The sequence below is a fragment of the Salvelinus namaycush genome, chromosome 31 (assembly GCF_016432855.1).
Source record: "Salvelinus namaycush isolate Seneca chromosome 31, SaNama_1.0, whole genome shotgun sequence".
Taxonomy (NCBI): Eukaryota; Metazoa; Chordata; class Actinopteri; order Salmoniformes; family Salmonidae; genus Salvelinus; species Salvelinus namaycush.
The window spans coordinates 23,304,419-23,324,742 of NC_052337.1; the positions used below are offsets into that span (position 1 = coordinate 23,304,419).

The 20,324-nt window shown below is 41.1% G+C and overlaps 2 protein-coding genes across 3 annotated transcripts; one reads left to right on the forward strand and one right to left on the reverse strand.

The window, feature by feature from the left end:
• Nucleotides 1-391: 391 nt before the first annotated feature.
• Nucleotides 392-5,614, reverse strand: LOC120025434 (small glutamine-rich tetratricopeptide repeat-containing protein beta-like). 2 transcript variants are annotated; one of them, XM_038969955.1, is made up of 10 exons: nucleotides 5,515-5,614; nucleotides 5,181-5,284; nucleotides 4,914-4,986; nucleotides 4,628-4,727; nucleotides 3,337-3,441; nucleotides 2,853-2,991; nucleotides 2,036-2,098; nucleotides 1,301-1,338; nucleotides 789-872; nucleotides 392-503 (listed from the first exon to the last, which is right to left on the reverse strand). In XM_038969955.1, exons 1-10 carry the CDS (start codon nucleotides 5,612-5,614, stop codon nucleotides 392-394), a joined length of 918 nt encoding a protein of 305 aa, XP_038825883.1. The 2 variants fall into 2 exon arrangements, with proteins under 2 accessions (XP_038825883.1, XP_038825882.1); XM_038969954.1 differs by having other exon boundaries at nucleotides 4,914-4,995.
• Nucleotides 5,615-9,880: 4,266 nt separating this feature from the next.
• nln (neurolysin (metallopeptidase M3 family)) lies at nucleotides 9,881-17,597 on the forward strand. The gene is made up of 12 exons (XM_038970082.1): nucleotides 9,881-10,136; nucleotides 10,577-10,725; nucleotides 11,537-11,641; nucleotides 11,839-11,941; nucleotides 13,306-13,466; nucleotides 13,879-14,014; nucleotides 14,385-14,751; nucleotides 14,951-15,152; nucleotides 15,316-15,502; nucleotides 16,785-16,913; nucleotides 17,049-17,185; nucleotides 17,439-17,597. The coding sequence occupies exons 1-12, from the start codon at nucleotides 9,881-9,883 to the stop codon at nucleotides 17,595-17,597; spliced, it is 2,091 nt and encodes a 696-aa protein (XP_038826010.1).
• The last annotated feature ends 2,727 nt before the right edge of the window (nucleotides 17,598-20,324 follow it).

The following is a 20,324-nucleotide window of genomic DNA, read 5'->3' on the forward strand; positions in this document are numbered from 1 at the left end:
CATTCCAGCTCTGCCGGTGATGTGAGTTTAAGGAATGGGTGTAGAGATTGTAATCACGACATATGGTTGCCCTTCCTCTATTGAAATGTAAGCTGAAGGGAAGAAACATGCATGTTATTCAAACATCCTTTTCACCTTGTGTAACAACATTGTAATAACATTTTGTCATTAATAACCAGATCCTGATCCATCTATTGCTGCTAAAACAAAAGCACACGTAGAATCTCTGCTATTAATATAACTGGACAGGTAAAAGCAGGTAAAATCTCCATGTTGCTTTTCACCATTCCATTAGAGCACATGAAGGGGAGGAAGCCTCTTTAGACTATGGAGATGCACCCTGTAAAAGTGAGCCCTAACCTCTGTGTTCTAGTACACAGACCTGTGTGGATCACGAGTGCTCCTCAGCGCTGCCACTGAAGGAGCGGCTGCGGATGTGGTTCCTCAGCTGTTCGATCAGTTCTGGGTTCTGCTGCTGGATCTGCTGGGCAAACTGCTGACCACTGCAAACAGAGGCCAGCCGGGCTGGCATTTAGGGTTTCTCTGCTTTACATACTAGGTTAATGTGGTCCTTGTGTCAAGTAGATTATCATACAGATAGATGAAGCATGCTACTTTGAGTCCCTCACAATTCTGAGCAAAAGAAATGTTGGACCAAAATTTAGCCTTTACTTTTAGGTAATCCTTGATCTGTCTGTTGCTTTTTAAAATGTGTAATTTGAGCCCTAAGGTCAGGAGCAGAGAGTCCCTGTGTATGTTACAGTCATGACCCTGTGGTGCTGACGTACGCTTCAATCAGGCTGGAGATGTCAGACAGTCCTCCCACTCCTGCTGCTGGACCCCCGACCGCATTGGACATCATCCCTGACATACTGCCCACAGAGAGAGCGAGGACGAGAGAGAATCCAAGAGTTATAAACGTGTCACACGCCATTTCAACAAAAACATCTGAGCATAATTGAACAGTAATTCCTCAATTCTGACTTAAAGCAATGATAACAGCATTATGAATTAGGGGGATGGAGGGTATTTTTGTAAACTAAAACATCTTGATGGGCTGTGTCTCAATAGTTTCAGTGGGGTGTCTTTCATCTATTTAATAATAACACTTTTGTGGGCGCTTACATTTGTCCTACTTTCACACAAGTGTGTTTGTAGCATATCCCACCTCTGAGACACCCTCAGAGAGTGGGGGTTATTTATCATAATCAGTGCAGATTAAGGAAAAGTTGAGGATGTAGCTTCACACTATTGAGCCACACAGCCCTGGGTATGCTGCTTAAACATGCAGAACACTCACAGCTGTTGCACTTGTTGGTTCTGCATCACACTGGCGGCCTGTGAACGCGCACAAAGCCAGCAGAAAATCACCATGTCGCCCATTTAAATGTGTGAAAAAGACAGTTAACAGTGTTAAAGAGGAACGAGATGCATTCTCTAGTAGCATGGCTACTTAGCATCACAACAATGTCATAGCTGTCTAGTAAAACTATTCAAGGTTTCAGCCCAGCTGCTTCCATGAAGGATCGGTATGCTTATAAAGACATGCACTCTGCCTGGCAGGCATTCCTACTGCCAACTGTTCAATCAACCAGTCATGATCAGCCCCTTAAAAGTCCCCTGGCCCCTTGACAATGGCATTGGTGGAAAACCAGGCCAACCGTGTCAGGCATGGGGTCAATTTTAGGAAGCATTCTTCACTAGTAACTGTATCACAAACACTCATAAAATAAGTATGAGGAACCAATGTCTAGGATTTGTCTAGACAAGGGATGGCCCTGGAAAGACTGCAATGTGCGTCAGACCTGGGTCAAATATAGTATTAGTTTTCTTTCAAATACTGCAGGTAAGCTTGATTTAGCTTGCCCACTGTGATGGAACCAATGGAATAGTCCTAAAGTGCATGCCCCCACCTACCACAACTGGTGCACCGTGTAAGCACACCTAAAGTACCTTAAAGTAAACTAAATATTTTTCCACCCAGGTATGCTGTGTGCAGTTGTTTATTCTAGCCCATCACTAATCTCAGTCTTACCATGCTGATGAAGGCAGGGTTGTTGATAAGGCTGGCCATGTCAAATCCCAGTCCCATAGCCATCTGTAACAAGAAAACATTCAAAGGCTTCGTTAAGTTAAATCTGACAAGATAAATCTGTCCGTATATATAATATCATTACTTCACACTGGAAGAAGTTAAGCTACACTAAAGCTACCTAAATATAGTTTACTGAACTAAAGTTACTTTGAAATAGTAGTTCACTACATCCAAACTACTAAATCTGAAATGTTATAGACTACAAATTGCAAGAACAATTCACTCTGGAGTCAGATGTCAACAGAATGTGCAATTTAGCTTATCAAACACAAAAATTATGTTTCAAGTAATAATTAGGCATGTCTGATGCCATAAAAAAAGGAAATTCTTGCCTACTTCACTCATATTTTCTTTTCAAGAAAAAAGTAATGTGTAGTTCCAGTGATTTCTACACTGCTCCATGGCAAAAAATAAATGAACTACTAAAAAACACTACCTAGAGTTGAATTTAGTTCAACTACCACCAAGCTACTGCTAAATGTAATTAAATTACTAGTTGAACTATATGTAGTTCACTACTCCCCAACACTGGCTGTTGACACAACTGGGACATCTTGATACACTTGGGTACCCGTGGGATATAAGATAAGTGTAATACATGAAGAATCCTTCTGAAAGTTTTGTTCAAATGTAAATAAAGTGTATATTCTTGGAGGTGTAGTGACCGTATTTGTAGGGGAGTAATGACACATTATTACATGCAGTGTTAATGCTAACAATGTGAAATTGAGTTAAAAACTTCAGCAGCACTACTTACAGGACTGGATGCCTCTTTTTGTTTCTGCTCAGCGATCTTCAGGTTGGATTTGTAGGTGTCATTCTCTGGATCTAAAACCAGAGCTTTCTTGAAGTAGGAGATGGCCTCTGGGTACTTATTCATAGCAGTCAATGCCAATCTAGAGAAAAATGGAATAAGAGACATTGGAGCAGTGCAGTGAGTTTAACTCCTGAGCAAAATAATGACTATTTTCAAGCCATATTCTTGCTCTATCATCTCATACGAACCATACCAGTCAACAGATGCTATTGCTCCTTAAACAGTACCAAAAAGAAATGTCATATTCCTCAAAAGATACATGACCACAATGGAAATAAGTCCTGACTTTGTGTGTTATCTTGGTGATTTTACTCATGTACATGTATGCCTTTTTCAAGTTTTATGTATGCTTGTTTTTAAAATTGTCAAAATAATAAACTAAATTAAGACCAGACATTTCCACTCCCTCCCATGTCTAACTCACCCCATTCTCCCATAGGCTTTACTGTAGCTAGGGTCGATCCCTATGGCCCTTTCACAGTCTCCCGTTGCCTCTGTGTAGTTCCCCAGTTTACTGTGTGCTGCAGCCCTGCGGTGATGATAACAGCAACAGCCAGCCACACAACCAGACGCACTGGTTCATTTATTAGGACTCAGATCAATAAGGCATGCAAAGGCTGCAGCAGCTTGGTGTTCCTATAGCTAGTAGTCTAGTTCACCAGACCTACTGTATGTCTGACAAGGCACGCGAGGCTGTTGTGTGCCATGTCTTTCAGCTCAAACATACAGCAATTATGAGGGCATTGTGTATGCATGAAACAAGTCTATCGTAAGAGTTATACTCCAACTGTTCACAATAGGGACTTAGACATACATACACTACCGTTCAAAAGTTTGGGGTCACTTAGAAATTTCCTTGTTTTTGAAAGAAAAGCTATTGTTTTTGTCCATTAAAATAACATCAAATTGATCAGAAATACAGTGTAGACATTGTTAATGTTGTAAATAACTATTGTAGCTGGAAACGGCTGTATATTTATGGAATATCTACATAGGCTTACAGAGGCCCATTATCAGCAACCATCACTCCTGTGTTCCAATGGCACGTTGTGTTAGCTAATCCAAGTTTATAATTTTAAAAGGCTAATTGATCATTAGAAAACCCTTTTGTATTTATGTTAGCACAGCTGAAAACTGTTGTTCTGATTAAAGAAGCAATAAAACTGGCCTTCTTTAGACTAGTTGAATATCTGGAGCATCAGCATTTGTGGGTTCGATTACAGGCTCAAAATAGCCAGAAACAAATAACTTTCTTCTGAAACTCGTCAGACTATTCTTGTTCTGAGAAATGATGGCTATCCCAAGCGAGAAATTGCCAAGAAACTGAAGATCTCGCACAATGCTGTGTACTACTCCCTTCACAGAACAGCGCAAATTGTCTCTAACCAGAATAGAAAGAGGAGTGGGAGGCCCCGGCGCACAACTGAGCAAGAGGACAAATACATTAGAGTGTCTAGTTTGAGAAACAGATGCCTCACAAGTCCTCAACTGGCAGCTTCATTAAATAGTACCCCCAAAACACCAGTCTCAACGTCAACAGTGAAGAGGCGACTCCGGGATGCTGGCCGCCTTTTCTTTCAAAAACAAGGTTATTTCTAAGTGACCCCAAACCTTTGAACGGTAGTGTATATAATATAGGTGTTACACATATGTTCTGCATTTCTCATTTGAGTACAGTGTTAAATCTTGACCAATTCAGAAGTGCTTATGTGTACCTGTTACAGTAGTAGACAGCGTTTCGGAGGTCTAAATCGATGGCTTTTGTGTAACACTCCACCGCACAGCTGTAGTTCTCCTCTTTCATATGATTGTTCCCTGCGTATGAAATGGAGGTATCGCTTTTTGAGAGAATGCCAGTCTGATGATCAGATCACGTCTACTGACAAATGTTACTACAAAATTACCAAACAATGTCACTATGCAAACAAACTGTAGTACACTTGAACTTATCCAACGTGTATTTATCAGAAGTCTACAATACATATTCAAAGTGTCAAGTACCTTCATTCTTCAACTGTTCTGCCCTTTCTGTGTCTTCTGGTGACGGGGATGTCTCTGGTAGCACCAGGTTATTCTGGTCATTCTAATGAAATGCAGTCACATTTGTCTATCAAGCATTATACACACCTTTCCTTTTGTAGTGTACTGCATTTGCGAGATTACAACTGAATTGAGCATGATTGATTAACTGCACACAGACAGATGCATGTTGTAGATTGGGTAAAAGAGTTTGAAACAAGGTAGTGAATCAGAGAGTAACCTTCCCACCTTGAGGAGAGAGTTGAGGAATATTTCAGTGAGAGGTTGTGGTGCTGCGAGATGACAGTCACTGGAGTTGATCTTGAAGGTGGTCTCCAAACATTGTATGGCAACTCCAAGGGCAAAAACAGTGTTGCAATAGCATAATAGTAAACACTGAGTAGCTTCGATTCAATTGAACTGTTTATATTATGGTTATAGGTCCATCAGATAACATAGTGCATATGTTATTATAGTCCAAATGTGTTTACAAATCCTTGAATTGGAGAGAGCTGAATGCAGTATTTTATAAGCAGTTTTAGCAAAAACTTTGTGAACAGACAGTGATCCCACACTGACCTACCTTCGAGGCTTTCCTGCTCATCGGAATTCAAAGCAACACAGTGTGTTTGATCTCGCAGGAACTGCACAATAGAGAATGCCAAGCGCTTCTCCACTGCCATTTTCACTTCAAACAACTGGGCATGAGAGGTTTGGAGATAAAGAAGAATAGAATAGAATATTAAAGTTTGGGGACACATAGAATAGAATAGTATAGGAAATGTAAGGGATACATACAATAGAATAGAATAGAATACCACACAGTGAGAGGCTGCAGAGTTCCTTCAAACTAAAGAAGTGTCATGAATGGTTGTTTTATGACAGTTGAACAGTTCTATGGTTACTGGACTCCCTTACTTATGGTATCTCAAGTCACTGTAATGTGGTATGTTGGACCCAAGTTGTTAATACATGGCACCAAATATAGTATGTTACTCCCAGCGGAAAGATGCAAGTCTGTTTCCAAGACAACTCAAGGGAAAATTGTGTGTGTATAAGCCATTCTGTATAAGCAAAACACAGTTCAGTAATCATGAAACCCTCGGTATCATACACACATCACACACATACATTTGATAACTCTTCACTTCACTGTAGATTTCCCAAAATACGTTACTACTGTTACTTGCAGCTGGACATTCAACGGAATTCAGATTTTGATGTGATACACATTCCACGTGATTTGATTGTGAGATATTGTATTACCGTACACTACAGTAATATAATTACTGCACTGCATAAACTTGCCAGGGGTAACATGTGCCATTATAAATTACACATAACCTACACAACAAGGGTGGGAGAGACGGACCCCATGCTTTCCCATATTATAAGATAAACATGGCTTTGAAATAAAATATGACAGTATACAATCAATGTGTGGCAAAAAAAACAACAACTTTGATTTCAATTAAGTATCTCTTGTGTGATCAATAGTTTTGCAACCATGCATAATAACCTCACAATGTTGACATTTGAAAAGTATAAAATTCATAATCATGCCTGTTTGACATTTCAAGAACAGGCAACCTCTGTTCTGTTGACATAGTCCCTTCTAATAACAAAAGATGTAGTGTTGACATGGGATGATGCTGTGTAGCTATGTGATGTAATGCCGACTAGGGACTTGAGATGTCATCATGTCAACCTAATGCATCATCATCTAAAGTAAATAGCAGTCGTTGATGACAGACATATATTGATTATTTACATAGCGTGTCCAAATACATCATCATCCATGATGATCACCGACAGTGCGCCCCTCTACCCATAGTCTGCAGCCTATAATAATGACTGAGCATCGCTATAATGAAGCAGCCATTCACCGGAGAAAAACAAAGGCAGGCTGATATCTCTTTCCTATCCTTCTAAATATAGTACTGTAACATTGTAAATAACAACATTGATTCAAGGGATGTCATTCGACGCCCCCGCCCACCTACCTGAGATATTTTCCAGCAGACCCCGCTATGGTGTCATGAGAACTTCTGTCAGATTGATCGCATCTCCGGCGCCTGCGCATTTCACAACGGAAGTGAACAGATTCATAATAGCACGACTGGGGCTCATTTTAGTTCAATGCTGGAGCTGTCAAGTACAGCAAAGGTTGGAGGAGAGAGGGTTTGCGAATTGCACGCAAAAAACTGCATGAACTAGCTGTTGGCATGTTTTTGATAATAATTGTAGTGTGCCGAACACCTTGCAGGTAGGCTACTGTCAAAGTCGTGCTCGTGTTTGTTAATTCCACATTAATTATTGATGTTGCTGTGTTACTAGTTGCCATAGCTAAGGGAGGTACTATAATTAACCAAAGGCATGAATCATGTGTGACTTTTATAGGCATACCGTGCAAGCTATGAAACAAGAGAACTATGAGCTCTCCAGGTCTTATAAAGATTTAATGTATGGAGAGTATAACATTATTTCGTTGTTGTTAAAGCCGTAAAACTACACCTTACAAGTCCAGTTACCATTTTTTTTTGAAAGATTGGACATTGAGTATGTAATTTATGTACGCCAGTCCATTTTAAATTTTATGAGCGCATATCAAGTTTCCATCTCATTGCTGTTGAGGTCATGCCAAATAAGTCGGCTGGCTGGCTGGATGGACATCGTTAGCCAGGAAAAAAATGCACAGCATTTGTCTGTATTGGAGTTGTTGGGTGGTTCAAGTTCCGTGGCTTTGCCTATGACCTTTAATAATGTATTGTTTGTTTACTTAATCGGTTTCGCAATGACTCAAGGGTATATAGAAGCTACAGGCGCTTACACTTGATAGGATACATGTGCTTGATATTACAAAAACTGTGTTAGAACTACTGTGTAGTACATTGTTAGAACTACTGTGTAGTACATTGGCAATGTTACATTCTCTTAAGCCCACAGAACAGCCCAGAGACAATCTAACAGTAAGTTCTCACACTGCACTGCAACACTGTAGAGCTACTAGTTGTTACAGTGTAGCTAAAACAGTTAATAACAGTGTTTCATCATATATAGCTTTTATAACCTTGAGTCATTTGAGGTAAAAAGGAGAGACACTTTTTCTGTGTACTGTAACATTGGCAATGTCACATTGTCTATTCTTGGAATGATCACACACTGCAACAATCTAATTGCTATCCCTTTCTGTCTGAAATGACTGCTACAGTAACCTATGGCAACTTAAGCTACATTTAATTCATTTTATTTTATTTTAACAGCCAGTACAAAAGCACAACAAAGCCTTTTTATGACATAGACTACTATAATCTCAAGGTTATCTAGGCCTGTAACCATTTTCACTAATATGTGTTGTGGGATCAGTTATCTGGGTAAATGTAACCAAGTGGTAGTGACGATCGTGCGAAAGTCTTAAAGGCCATTAAATAAAAGCAAATAGCATCTGACAGTCTGTAAATACTTAATATTTTCTAACCCAGTGGTCACTTTCTCAGTCAAAAAGCAAGCCAATATATACCGCTCAGATTAAAAAAAAAAAAAACATGACTTAAACAATGTAACATTAACCTAATAAAAACTATTCTGTAGGAATGAGGTTTGTGCAGTAGGCCTAATACATTATCATAGCATATTGGCTATATGCCTAGCCTGGCAATTGTTCTTTGTTCTTCAGACCAAAAATATATTTCAAAACTCAAGCTTTGATATTAAAATAGATCAGTTGGTGTAGCACTTGCAAGGTACAGCTGAGGGGGACGGGGGACGAGGTCAAATCATGACGTCAGTGATCTTCAGCTCGGAAAGTCGGAGCTCTATAAAACAATCCAGTTGTCTTGAATGCACTGACGTCGGAAGTAGAGGATTTCCGAATTCCCAGTGGTTTTGAACATGGCATTAGTCTCAGCGGAGGGAGAGAAAGAGCAGCAGAGGGTCCGCCTCTCACGGTTCTTGTTCTATCCTTCCTTTCCTCCGGTGAGACTGACCAGAGAGCGGACACCGTTTTCCACCAGATGGCGAAACTCGAGTCGCACGTCATCTGCCTCATGCACAACTTCATGTTATTCCTAAAACCAGAGAAAGTGAAATATTCCTCGATATTAAAATATACATGACGAGCTGCTAATAATAATAAAAACGCAGGGCTATCGATACACTTGTCTGCTCATTGATTGGACGTAGGGAGACGCGCATTTTATGTTTTGCAGCCAAAAACATTAATGGCCTCTTTAATGTTGAATAAAAACAGTATTGACAGTGCTGAATAAAAAGATAGACATGTACTGACTCATAAAAACAGCAACTCTTTCCTTTATTATTTGACAGTCTCTCTCTGGTCATGGTTTTACAAGTCACGAAATTTCAGGTAGGCTAGTATCAAAACTTTGGCGCGGTGATTTGAGATATGCGATTGGCCAGCGCAGGAGGCGCACTCGATTTAGCCACAGATCTCCCGGTCCACCCGGTAGCCTGAGTTTGTTTTTTCAGACAAATTAAATGGTTCCAAATGGGAACACTTGGTCTCACCGGTGTACAGGGCTTCTGAATCAAGTGCATCTACGACCAACAGCGCAACACGAAAAAAAGGAGCGCAAGCCTTTGTCGTTGGCTTTTCTACAGAAATATTTGGTGATTGACTAGGAATGCCAGTCGCGATCGATCGGTTGGTGACTACTGTTTTAACCTAACGCAATCGTTGCTTAATATGGACTGGTGCCATTTAGTCTAACTATGGGTGTGTGTGAAGATTAGAGTTTAAGATACATCTTTCCTTGTATTTCTTAGCATTCCAGTATGTTTCCTAGAATTTACAGTATTTCAAGTTAATTAAATCACCCTGAGGTTATATGAAATGTACAAAAAGTTGCGAATGTCATGCACATGATTTTGTCGTTTTTTGTAATTATTTTATTTTCTCCAGAGTGTTTGGTTCTAAACCCGGTGTGAGAATGACGCTGCAGAATGGGCTGGTGTTACCTGTTACCAAAAACTGTTCCCATGCAGTCGCAGTAGCTAGCACAGCAGACTACAACAACAGGAACACCCTGAGATGGGACCTGACCCCAGACCAGATCAAGACCATGACAGAGAGCCTGGTCCAGAGGATCAAACAGGTCTACGATGACATTGGATCTCTGGACATAGAACAAGTGTCCATTGAAAACACCTTAAAAGCCCTGGCCAATGCCAAATTAGAATATGCAGGTAAGTTATTGTCTGATCTGGGCCACACTGATCTTGGTTAATTAAAAGGTCACAAACGTGTTTTTAATGTTGAAACAGTAAAATCAAACTTTTTATATAGAGATGTCTCTCGCTTCACATTTTTTTATGCAGTAATTACACATTTTTAGACAACACTTCTGCTCCAGTTGTTTGAACTCAAAGCTCTTTTTGTTTCTTCCCTGGACCACTAATCTATAATGTATTTCTATAGTCTTCCCTGGACCACTAATCTATAATGTATTTCTATAGTCTACCCTGGACCACTAATCTATAATGTATTTCTATAGTCTACCCTGGACCACTAATCTATAATGTATTTCTATAGTCTACCCTGGACCACTAATCTATAATGTATTTCTATAGTCTACCCTGGACCAGCTGAATATGCCACCTTTATCTTGCCTGCATTTGTTCCCCAGCACAGCGCCATGTTCTGGATTTCCCCCAATACGTGTCTGCTTGTAAGGAGGTGCGCTCAGCGAGCACAGAAGCAGACAAGAAGCTGTCTGACTTTGATGTGGAGACAAGTATGAGGGAAGATGTGTTTCACAGAGTGATTGCCTTGCAGGTACAATTAACTAATTAACTACCTATTAACTAACTAATGTAGGTACAATATATACATACACATATGGCCTAAATAATTTATGACAAAGTATGGAGGGAGCCAAATAATATTTATTTCAAGGTCATTTTGAGGTGTTATGTAATTAAATTGTTGGCTTTGGCTAGTTGGTAGCGTAGCATACTGAGTGTTCATTCGTTCTAAATGTGCCCTCATTTGATACCATTGGTTCATATTTAGCCTACAGTAATTTGATCCCGATAACGGTCTGGCACCAGCTGATGCCAAGTGGCTTGATCCCGCTAAAAAACACTGTTAGTCCACTGACCATCATTTTCACATATCATAGATAGTGAACTGGTCAATCCACACATTGACACATTATTTCATAATCAACCAATTGATTTGGATCAATAATCTGGAAGAGGTTTGTACTCCCAAAACACTGAGATGAGACAGTGTTCTCTCCAGACTATTTATTGCCCTTTGTAATGAAGTTGTATCCATGGCCACAGCTATTTCATTGAGAGACCAGATTAAGTCCTCACTGTCATTGGGGCCCTGGAAGCAGTCAAGGTACCGACAGACATTTGACGGTGGAGACCCCTCCAACCGCTGCCAGGTGGAGGCCTAGCGGACTGACAGAACCACACAAACACACACACCACACACAGACAGACAGACAGACACACACAAACAAACACACACATAAATCACACCAAAGGTAGTCAATGGGACATATAGGTAATATTAAATGTTCTGCCAACATGGCACAAGTGCATCCTCAGAGAGTGGTCTGATTTTTTTCTTGCAGGAGAAGCAGCTGGACAATCTAACGCCTGAGGCCAAGAGATTCTTAGACCGTCTTATCACATTAGGGAAGAGGAATGGATTGCACTTGTCAAAGGATATACAGGAGGTAATACAAACTGTGGAGTTTCATACACATAAGGGAAAGGATTCCTCAGTGGCGCTTAAGTGCTGAAAACAACATTACATTTGTTTGAAGATTTGATATGAGGCTGTTATGTGATTTGTAGCGCTGAAAGGCAAACAGTCTATACTTTCGGCATTGTAGAGTTCTCATAACAATGTGGTAATTTCTTCTCTCTCTAGGAAGTCAAAAGATTGTCAAAACTCATCAGTGAACTCTCAATCGACTTCAACCAAAATCTAAATGAGGAAAACACGTATCTAACATTCAGTGAAAATGAACTAAGTAAGCAGAACCAGCACTAAAAGAAATGAAACGACTATCTATGATTGTCCTTCATACAGTGCATTCGGAAAGTATTCAGACCCCTTGACTTTTTCCACATCTTATTACGATACAGCCTTATTCTAAAATGTATTAAATTAATGGTTTTCCTTATCAATCTACACACAGTACCCCATAATGACGAAGCGAAAACAGGTCTTTAGACATTTTTGCAAATGTATATATTATGAAACAGAAATGTACATAAGTATTACATAAGTATTCAGACCCTTTGCTATTAGACTGGAAATTGAGCTCAGGTGCATCCTGTTTCCATTGATCATCCTTGAGATGTTTCTACAACTTGATTGGAGTTCACCTGTGGTAAATTCAATTGATTGGACATGATTTGGAAAGGCACACACCTGTCTGTATAAGGTCCCACAGTTGACAGTGCATGTCAGAGCAAAAACCAAGTCATGAGGTCAAAGGAATTGTCCGTAGAGCTCCGAGACAGGATTGTGTCGAGGCACAGATCTGGGGAAGGGTACCAAAACATTTCTGCAGCTTTTAAGGTCCCTAAGGACACAGTAGCCTCCATCATTATTACATGGAAGAAGTTTGGAATCACCAAGACTCTTCCTAGAGCAGCAGGGACTGGGAGCCTAGTCAGGATCGAGGGAAAGATGAGCAAAGTACAGAGAGATCCTTGATGAAAACCTGCCACAGAGCTCTTAGGACCTCAGACTGGGGCAAAGGTTCTCCTTCCAACAGGACAATTGCCCTAAGCACACAGCCAAGACAATGCAAGAATGGCTTCGGGACAAGTCTCTGAATGTCCTTGAGTGGCCCAGCCAGAGCCCAGACTTGAACCCGATTAATCATCTCTGGAGAGACCTAAAAATAGCTGTGCAACAACGCTCTCCATCCAACCTGACAGAGCTTGAGAGTATCTGCAGAGAAGAATGGGAGAAACTCCCCAAATACAGGTGTGCCAAGCTTGTAGCGTCATACCCAAGAAGACTCGAGGCTGTAATCGCTGCCAAAGGTGCTTCAACAAAGTACTGAGTAAAGGGTTTGACAACTTATGTAAATGTAATATTTCTGTTTTAGATTTTTAAAATAAATTTGCAAAAATATCTAAAAACCTGTTTTTGCTTTGTAATTATGTGGTATTGAGTTAAGATCAATGAGGGGGAAAAAACAGTTTAATCCATTTTAGAATAAGGCTGTAGTGTAACAAAATGTGGAAAGTCAAGGGATCTGAATACTTTCCCGAAGGCACTGTGTATTCTTGTCATAATATGTTCTTCATATATCCTTGATATATCATTACCATGTTTCTCCGAATATTTGGGTGTTGACTCCTGCTTTTTGCCTCAAAGGTGGCCTAGCGGATAGCTATCTGAATGGTCTGGAGAAGACTGAGGACAGGCGGTACAAGGTAACCTTGGCATACCCTCACTACTACCCCCTGATGAAGAGGTGCCACATGGCTGAGACCAGGAGGAAGATGGAGACTGCTTTCCATAGCAGATGTAAGGAGGTAAAACCACCTGCTCTTGGTCCACATGTATTTTTAAAAAGAGTTATCCAAATAAAATGTGTAATGGATCAATATATTTATTTATTGTTTGTTTGTTTGGTTGGTTGGTTGATCAATTGATTGATTGATAGTTTTTTTAATCAGCAGTGTTGTTTTGCCACTTGGCATCAATAACAACGTTTGGAATTATAAGGGTGCCAAGGTGTGCAGTTCCTTCAGAAATCAAGGCACCCTAAAAAAATGCAATATTATAATAAGTTTAACCAACTTTTTCAGGGCATCCCCAAGACCAGTTTACTTATTGACAGAGTTCAGAGAGTTCTCATGAAAGTCAACATACAGTGTTTATGACCACGTGTGCCAGACTTCCTGAAAGTTTTCTATTTCCAGGTAAAAGATTGTCTTGTTGCAGGTAAACACAGTCATTCTGGAGAAGCTGATTGAGCTGAGGTCAAAGGTGGCACAGCTACTGGGTTTCAGTACCCACGCCAACTGTGTGCTTGATATGAACATGGCCAAGAATACCAACAATGTGGCATGCTTTCTAGGTATGACCTCTTACTTGACTAAACAACTTGACCCTCCACTGTGTGTCAATATGGCAAAAACTCTTATTGCTCAACAGTAACCTCATAGAGTTGGAAACGTATTATATCATTTTTCTGTATGCCTGACAAATATCAATAAATCAATGTAGAACTTTATTACACAGTATTCAGATATGTAACAAACAGGTAATGCCTTACCAATAGTCAGATTCGAAAAATGTTGGTCAGTCAGCTGCCTCTGTTATTCAAATTGTGTGCTTCATTAACTTCTCTAGCACTGATAACAAAAACACAAAAAACACTTTTTGAAATTGAGGTGAGGTGTCATTCACTCAATTTTGATATATTTTCCATGTCCCCTACTTCACAGATGAGTTCTATGCGACACTGAAGCCGGTGGGAATCAAGGAAAGGAAGTATATCCTGGCCCTGAAGAAGAGGGACTGTGCCATGCGGGGAAAGGCCTTCGATGGACAGATCAACGCCTGGGACCTGCCCTACTACATGAACCAGGTGGAGCAGGTGAAGTTTGCTGTAGACAAGGACAAGCTGATCGAGTACTTCTCTCTGGAGGTGGTGACGGAGGGGTTGCTCAGTATCTACCAGGAACTGCTTGGCCTCAACTTTAAGCGGGTAAACAGCGCCCACGTGTGGCACGACAACGTCAGCCTCTACTCTGTACTGGACACGGCCACTGGGGAGGAGATTGGCCGGTTCTACTTGGACCTGCATCCCAGGTGAAAGGCCAGGGAAATATGAACATCAGCAGGACTGTGGGTGCTATCGGGGCTATAGTTGTACACTCCTGGTAGGGATACAGGGTTAATTGCTCTCGTTGAAGCTACCATAGCACACTATTGTGGCTAATTTTAAGGTTCAGAGTGTGATTCACACTGTGCTTGATGTTGAGTCATTTACCTTGTGTCCTCTCTCCAGAGAAGGGAAGTACGGTCATGCTGCCTGCTTTGGGCTCCAGCCGGGCTGCCTGGGGCCTGATGGGAAACGTATGCTGCCGGTTGCGGCCATGGTGGCCAACTTCACCAAGCCTACAAAAGGCTGGCCCTCTCTGCTGCAGCACCACGAGGTGGAGACCTTCTTCCATGAGTTTGGCCACGTCATGCACGAGCTCTGCTCTAGGGTAGGCTTTTCTGCTGGGGAGTGATATTCAGTAGCATATCAGTAGCATATATTATGAAGTCAAGCACACATGGGGTGCATACGAAACACTAGCCTCGATTAAATTATCACCAGCATGGTCCTGAAGTGATACAGTGTATTATGATCTCCACGGCCCTCCCTAGACGACGTTCTCAGAGTTCAGTGGGACCCTGGTGGAGACAGACTTTGTGGAGGTGCCATCTCAGATGCTGGAGAACTGGGTATGGGAGAAGGAGCCCCTGAGGAGGATGTCTCGGCACTACAAAGACGGCAGCCCCATCCCTGACAACCTGCTCAACAAACTCATCGCCTCCAGAGTCGCCAACACAGGTCAGGGATCACACATACACTGTAATAAGGTACCTAAGAAGGGTAGTAGTGCATTTATCCCATTGGATCTATCGTACTGGATATACAGTGCATTCTGAAGGTATTCAGACCCCTTGACTTTTTTCACATTTTGTTACGTTACAGCCTTATTCAAACATGTTAAAAAAAAATGTATTCCTTCATTAATTTACACACAATACCATTGCTGCACAGCTATTTTCAGGTCTCTCTAGAGTTGTTCGATCGGGTTCAAGTCCGGGCTCTGGCTGGGACACTCAAGGACATTCAGAGACTTGCCCCGAAGCCACTCCTGCGTTGTCTTGGCTGTGTGCTTAGGGCCATTGCCCTGTTGGAAGGTGAACCTTCGCCCCAGTCTGAGGTCCTGAGCGCTCTGGAGCAGGTTTTCATCAAGGATCTCTCTGTACTTTGCTCCTTTCATCTTTCCCTTGATCCTGACTAGTCTCCCAGTCCCTGCCTCTGAAAAACATCTCCACAGCATAATGCTGCCACCACCATGCTTCACCGTAGGGATGGTGCCAGGTTTCCTCCAGATGTGACACTTGGCATTCAGGCCAAAGAGTTCAATCTTGGTTTCTTCAGACCAGAGAGTGCTCAGGAACTCAGACTGGGGCGATGTTTTACCTTCCAACAGGACAACGACCCTAAGCATACAGCCAAGACAATGCAGGAGTGGCTTCGGGACAAGCCTCTGAATGTCCTTGAGTGGCCCAGCCAGAGCCTGGACTTGAACCCGATCGAACATCTCTGGAGAGAATTAAAAATAGCTGTGCAGCGACACTCCCCATCCAACCTGACAAAGCTTGAGAGGATCTGCAGAGACAAACGGGAGAAACTCACCAAATACAGGTGTGCTATGCTTGTAGCGTCATACCCAAGAAGACTCAAGGCTGTAATCGCTGCCAACGGTGCATCAACAAAGTACTCAGTAAAGGGTCTGAATACTTATGTAAATGTGATATTTCAGTTTTTTTTTTTTGTAAATTTGCAAAAATATCTAAAAACCTCTTTTTGCTTTGTCATTATGGGGTATTGTGTGTAGATTGATGAGGGGGAAAAAACTATTTAATCAATTTTAGAACAAGGCTGTAATGTAACAACATTTTGAAAAGGTCTAGGGGTCTAAATACTTTCCAAATGGATAGCATCCATAGTCTTTGGTAGCATGCATTTCTGTTCCCTTCAAATCCAAAATATTTGTTAAAATACCATTAAAATAACTTGACATCCAATAGACTCCCACTCATGTGCCTGTCTTGTTCAGGTCTGATGAACCTGCGTCAGGTAGTGCTTAGTAAAGTGGACCAGTCTCTGCACACCAAGTCCCATGCCGACACTGCCGAGGTGTTCGCCAAGCACTGCCAAGACATCCTGGGGATCCCCGCTACTCCAGGTCTCACACCAGTGATAATATAATGCCATTTAATTAGAATATTAATGTACATTACAATTCAAATATTAAAACAATGTTCCTCCCGTAAGGATTTATTGTTCTTTAAGAATACAACATGATTATTTTTTACTCCAGGTACAAATATGACAGCTAGTTTTAGTCACTTGGCTGGGGGCTACGATGGCCAGTACTATGGCTACCTGTGGAGCGAGGTCTATTCCATGGACCTCTTCTTCAGTCGTTTCAAAAAGGAAGGAATCATGAACCCCAAGGTGTGGAAAAATCAATCCACTCCCCATTCATCTTGAGTTAACATATTTAAAAATTGGTATGCTTCTATACTTTTCATAAAGAAAGAATTTAAGCCTTCAAGTTCCATTTGATTGGCAAGCATCTTTGAGTGCTACCTTGTGTGTGAGTAATATTACACCATTTATCATACTCTACTCTTATGTACCCAAAATGTACTTGAATTTAAGCCTTAAAGTTTGACTGACATGTTTTGTATGCCCATCTTATCATCAGGTGGGGAAGGAGTACAGAAGGGTGATTCTGGAGGCTGGTGGTTCTGTGGATGGAAGGGACATGCTGAAGACCTTCCTGGGTCGTGAACCTTGCCAGGATGCCTTCTTTCAATGCAAGGGATTGGCCAAAGCTGAGGGAACACTGAATGGTCGTCACTGACTCCCTCTCACTCCACATTAAAAGGATATTTTGGGATTTGGGCAAAGAGGCTCTTTGAAGAACTTCCTTCAAACTGACAATATGATGACAATATTTTTTGCTTTTTGTACAGTTTATATACATGCCTTCAGAAAGTATACACACCCCTTGACTTTTCCAAATGTTGTTGTGTTACAGCCTGAATTTAAAATGGATTCAATTTAGATGTTATGGCACTGGCCTACACACAATACCCCATTATGTCAAAGTCGAATTCAGTTTTTCTATTAATTAAAAATGAAAAGATGAAATGTCTTGATTCAATAAGTATTCAACCTCTTTGGTATGGCAAGCCTAAATAAGTTCAAGAGTAAAAATGTGCTTAATAAGTAACAAAATAAGTTGCATGACTACCTCATCTCTGTACCCCACACATACAATTACCTTTAAGGTCCCTCAGTCGAGCAGTGCATTTCAAACACAGATTCAACCACAAAGACCAGGGAGGTTTTCCAATGCCTCAAAAAGAAGGGCACCTATTGGTAAATGGGTAAAAATAAAAAAGCAGACATTGAATATCCCTTTGAGCATGGTGAAGTTATTAATTACACTTTTTGTCCTGAATACAAAGTGTTATGTTTTGGGCAAATCCAATACAACACGTTACTGAGTACCACTCTCCAAATTTTCAAGCATAGTGGTGGCTGAATGTTATGGGTATGCTTATAATCGTTAATGACTGGGGAGTTTTTCAGGATAAAAAAGAAACAGAATGGAGCAAAGCACTGGCAAAATCCTAGAGTAAAACCTGGTTCAGTCTGCTTTCCACCAGACACTGGGAGACCTTTTTTAAATTTTATTTAATCATTTTTTACTTCAGTTTATTTTAGTAAATACTTTCTTAACACTTTTTCTTCTTAAAACTGCATTGTTAAGGGCTTGTAAGTAAGCATTTCACTGTAAGGTCTACACCTGCTGTATTCGGCGCATGTCACAAATAACATTTGATTTGATTTAAGACACAAGGCCAAATCTACACTTGAGTTACTTACCAAGAAGACAGTGAATGTTCCTGATTAACCGTTTTCACTTAAATTTACTTGAAAATCTATGGCAAGACCTGGAAATATTTATCTAGCAATGATCAACAACCAATTTGACATGGCTTGAGGAATTTTGAAAAGAATAATGGTCAAATGGTGCACAGTCCAGGTGTGGAAATCTCTTAGGGACTTACCCAGAAAGACTCACAACTGTAATCGTTGCCAAAGGTGCTTCTGCAAAATATTGAAAACTTATGTAAATGAGATATTTCTGGGTTTTCATTTTCAATAAATATGAATACATTTCTAAAAACATGTTTTCACTTTGTCATTATGGGGCCTTGTGTGTAGATTGGTGAAGAAAAAAATCTATTTAATCCATTTTCAATTCATGCTGTAACACAACAAAATGTGGAATAAATCAAGGGGTATCAATGCTGTCTGAAGGCACTGTATCGGTTGTTATTGTATTGGAGTTGCCATGTTTAATTTTAGCTCCCGAGTGGTGTGCGGTCTAAGGCACTGCATCTCAGTGCTAGAGGCGTCACTACAGACCCTGGTTCGATTCCAGGCAGTATCACAACTGGCCGTGATTGGGAGTCCCATAGAGTGGCACACAATTGTCCCAGCGTCGTCCGGGTTAGGGGAGGGTTTGACCGGGTAGGCCGTCATTGTAAATAAGAATTTGTTCTTCACTGACTTGTCTAGTTAAATAAAGGTTAAATTAAAAATTAAAAAATTATAATTCTGTTAATTGTTTGAGTGCCATACAAGATGGTGCCGAAAGAGATAGCAGCTTCGATTCAAGTCCTTAGGAAAATGTGTAGTATTTCGTTTTTTTATGTATTATTTATTACATTGTTAGCCCAGAAAACCTTAAGTGTTATTAGAATTATTTGATATCAGAGAGACGTCAACTTACCAGCACAACCAGCGCCATGACCAGGAATCCGACTTTCCCAAAGCGGATCCTTTGTCTGCACCTCCCAGGGCATTTGAACAGATTCCAGAGGCCGACCCAAAACAACGCCGCCGGAGGAGAAGGTGCCGGAGCGGTCTTCTAGTGGGGCTTCGGATGCGAGCACACAACCCACCACTCCTGTGTATATTACTCACTAATGTCCAGTCCCTAGTTAGCAAAGTCGACGAAATCTGGCCAAGAGTTGCTTTCCAAAGAGATATCCGGGATTGTAATATACTCTGTTTCACGGAAACATGACTAGCGGGGGACATGCTGTCGGAGTCCATACAGCCAACGTGATTTTCAGTGCATCGCGCCGACAGGAATAAACATCTCTCCGGTAAGAAGAAGGGCGTGTTTCATGATTAATGACTCATGGTGTAATTGTAACAACGTACAGGAACTCAAGTCGTTTTGTTCACCTGACCTAGAATTCCTCACAATCAAATGCCGACCGTATTATCTCCCAAGAAAACTCCTCGGTTATCATCACAGCCGTGTATATCCCCCCGCAAGCGGATACCAAGACGGCCATCAAGGAACTACACTGGACTTTATGCGAACTGGAAACCATATATCCTGAGGCTGCATTTATTGTAGCTGGGGATTTTAACAAAGCTAATTTGAGAACAAGGCTACCTAAATTCTATCAGCATATCGATTGTTGTACACGAGCGAGTAACACGCTCGACCATTGCTACTCTAACTTCCACGATGCAAACAAGGCCCTCCCCCGCCCTCCTT

Bases quoted from the DNA above. Each gene is read 5' to 3' on its own strand.
- LOC120025434 (XM_038969954.1), bottom strand. From the start codon at position 5,614: ATGGCAGTGGAGAAGCGCTTGGCATTCTCTATTGTGCAGTTCCTGCGA. The intron at 4,996-5,180 runs GTGGGAAGGTTA...GCATTTCATTAG, and splicing joins TCCTCAACTCTCTCCTCAAG to AATGACCAGAATAACCTGGT. The intron at 504-788 runs GTACGTCAGCAC...CTCTGTTTGCAG, and splicing joins ATCTCCAGCCTGATTGAAGC to TGGTCAGCAGTTTGCCCAGC.
- nln (XM_038970082.1), top strand. From the start codon at position 9,881: ATGACGCTGCAGAATGGGCTGGTGTTACCTGTTACCAAAAACTGTTCC. The intron at 11,942-13,305 runs GTAAGCAGAACC...TTTGCCTCAAAG, and splicing joins ATTCAGTGAAAATGAACTAA to GTGGCCTAGCGGATAGCTAT. The intron at 15,503-16,784 runs GTCAGGGATCAC...TGTCTTGTTCAG, and splicing joins CTCCAGAGTCGCCAACACAG to GTCTGATGAACCTGCGTCAG.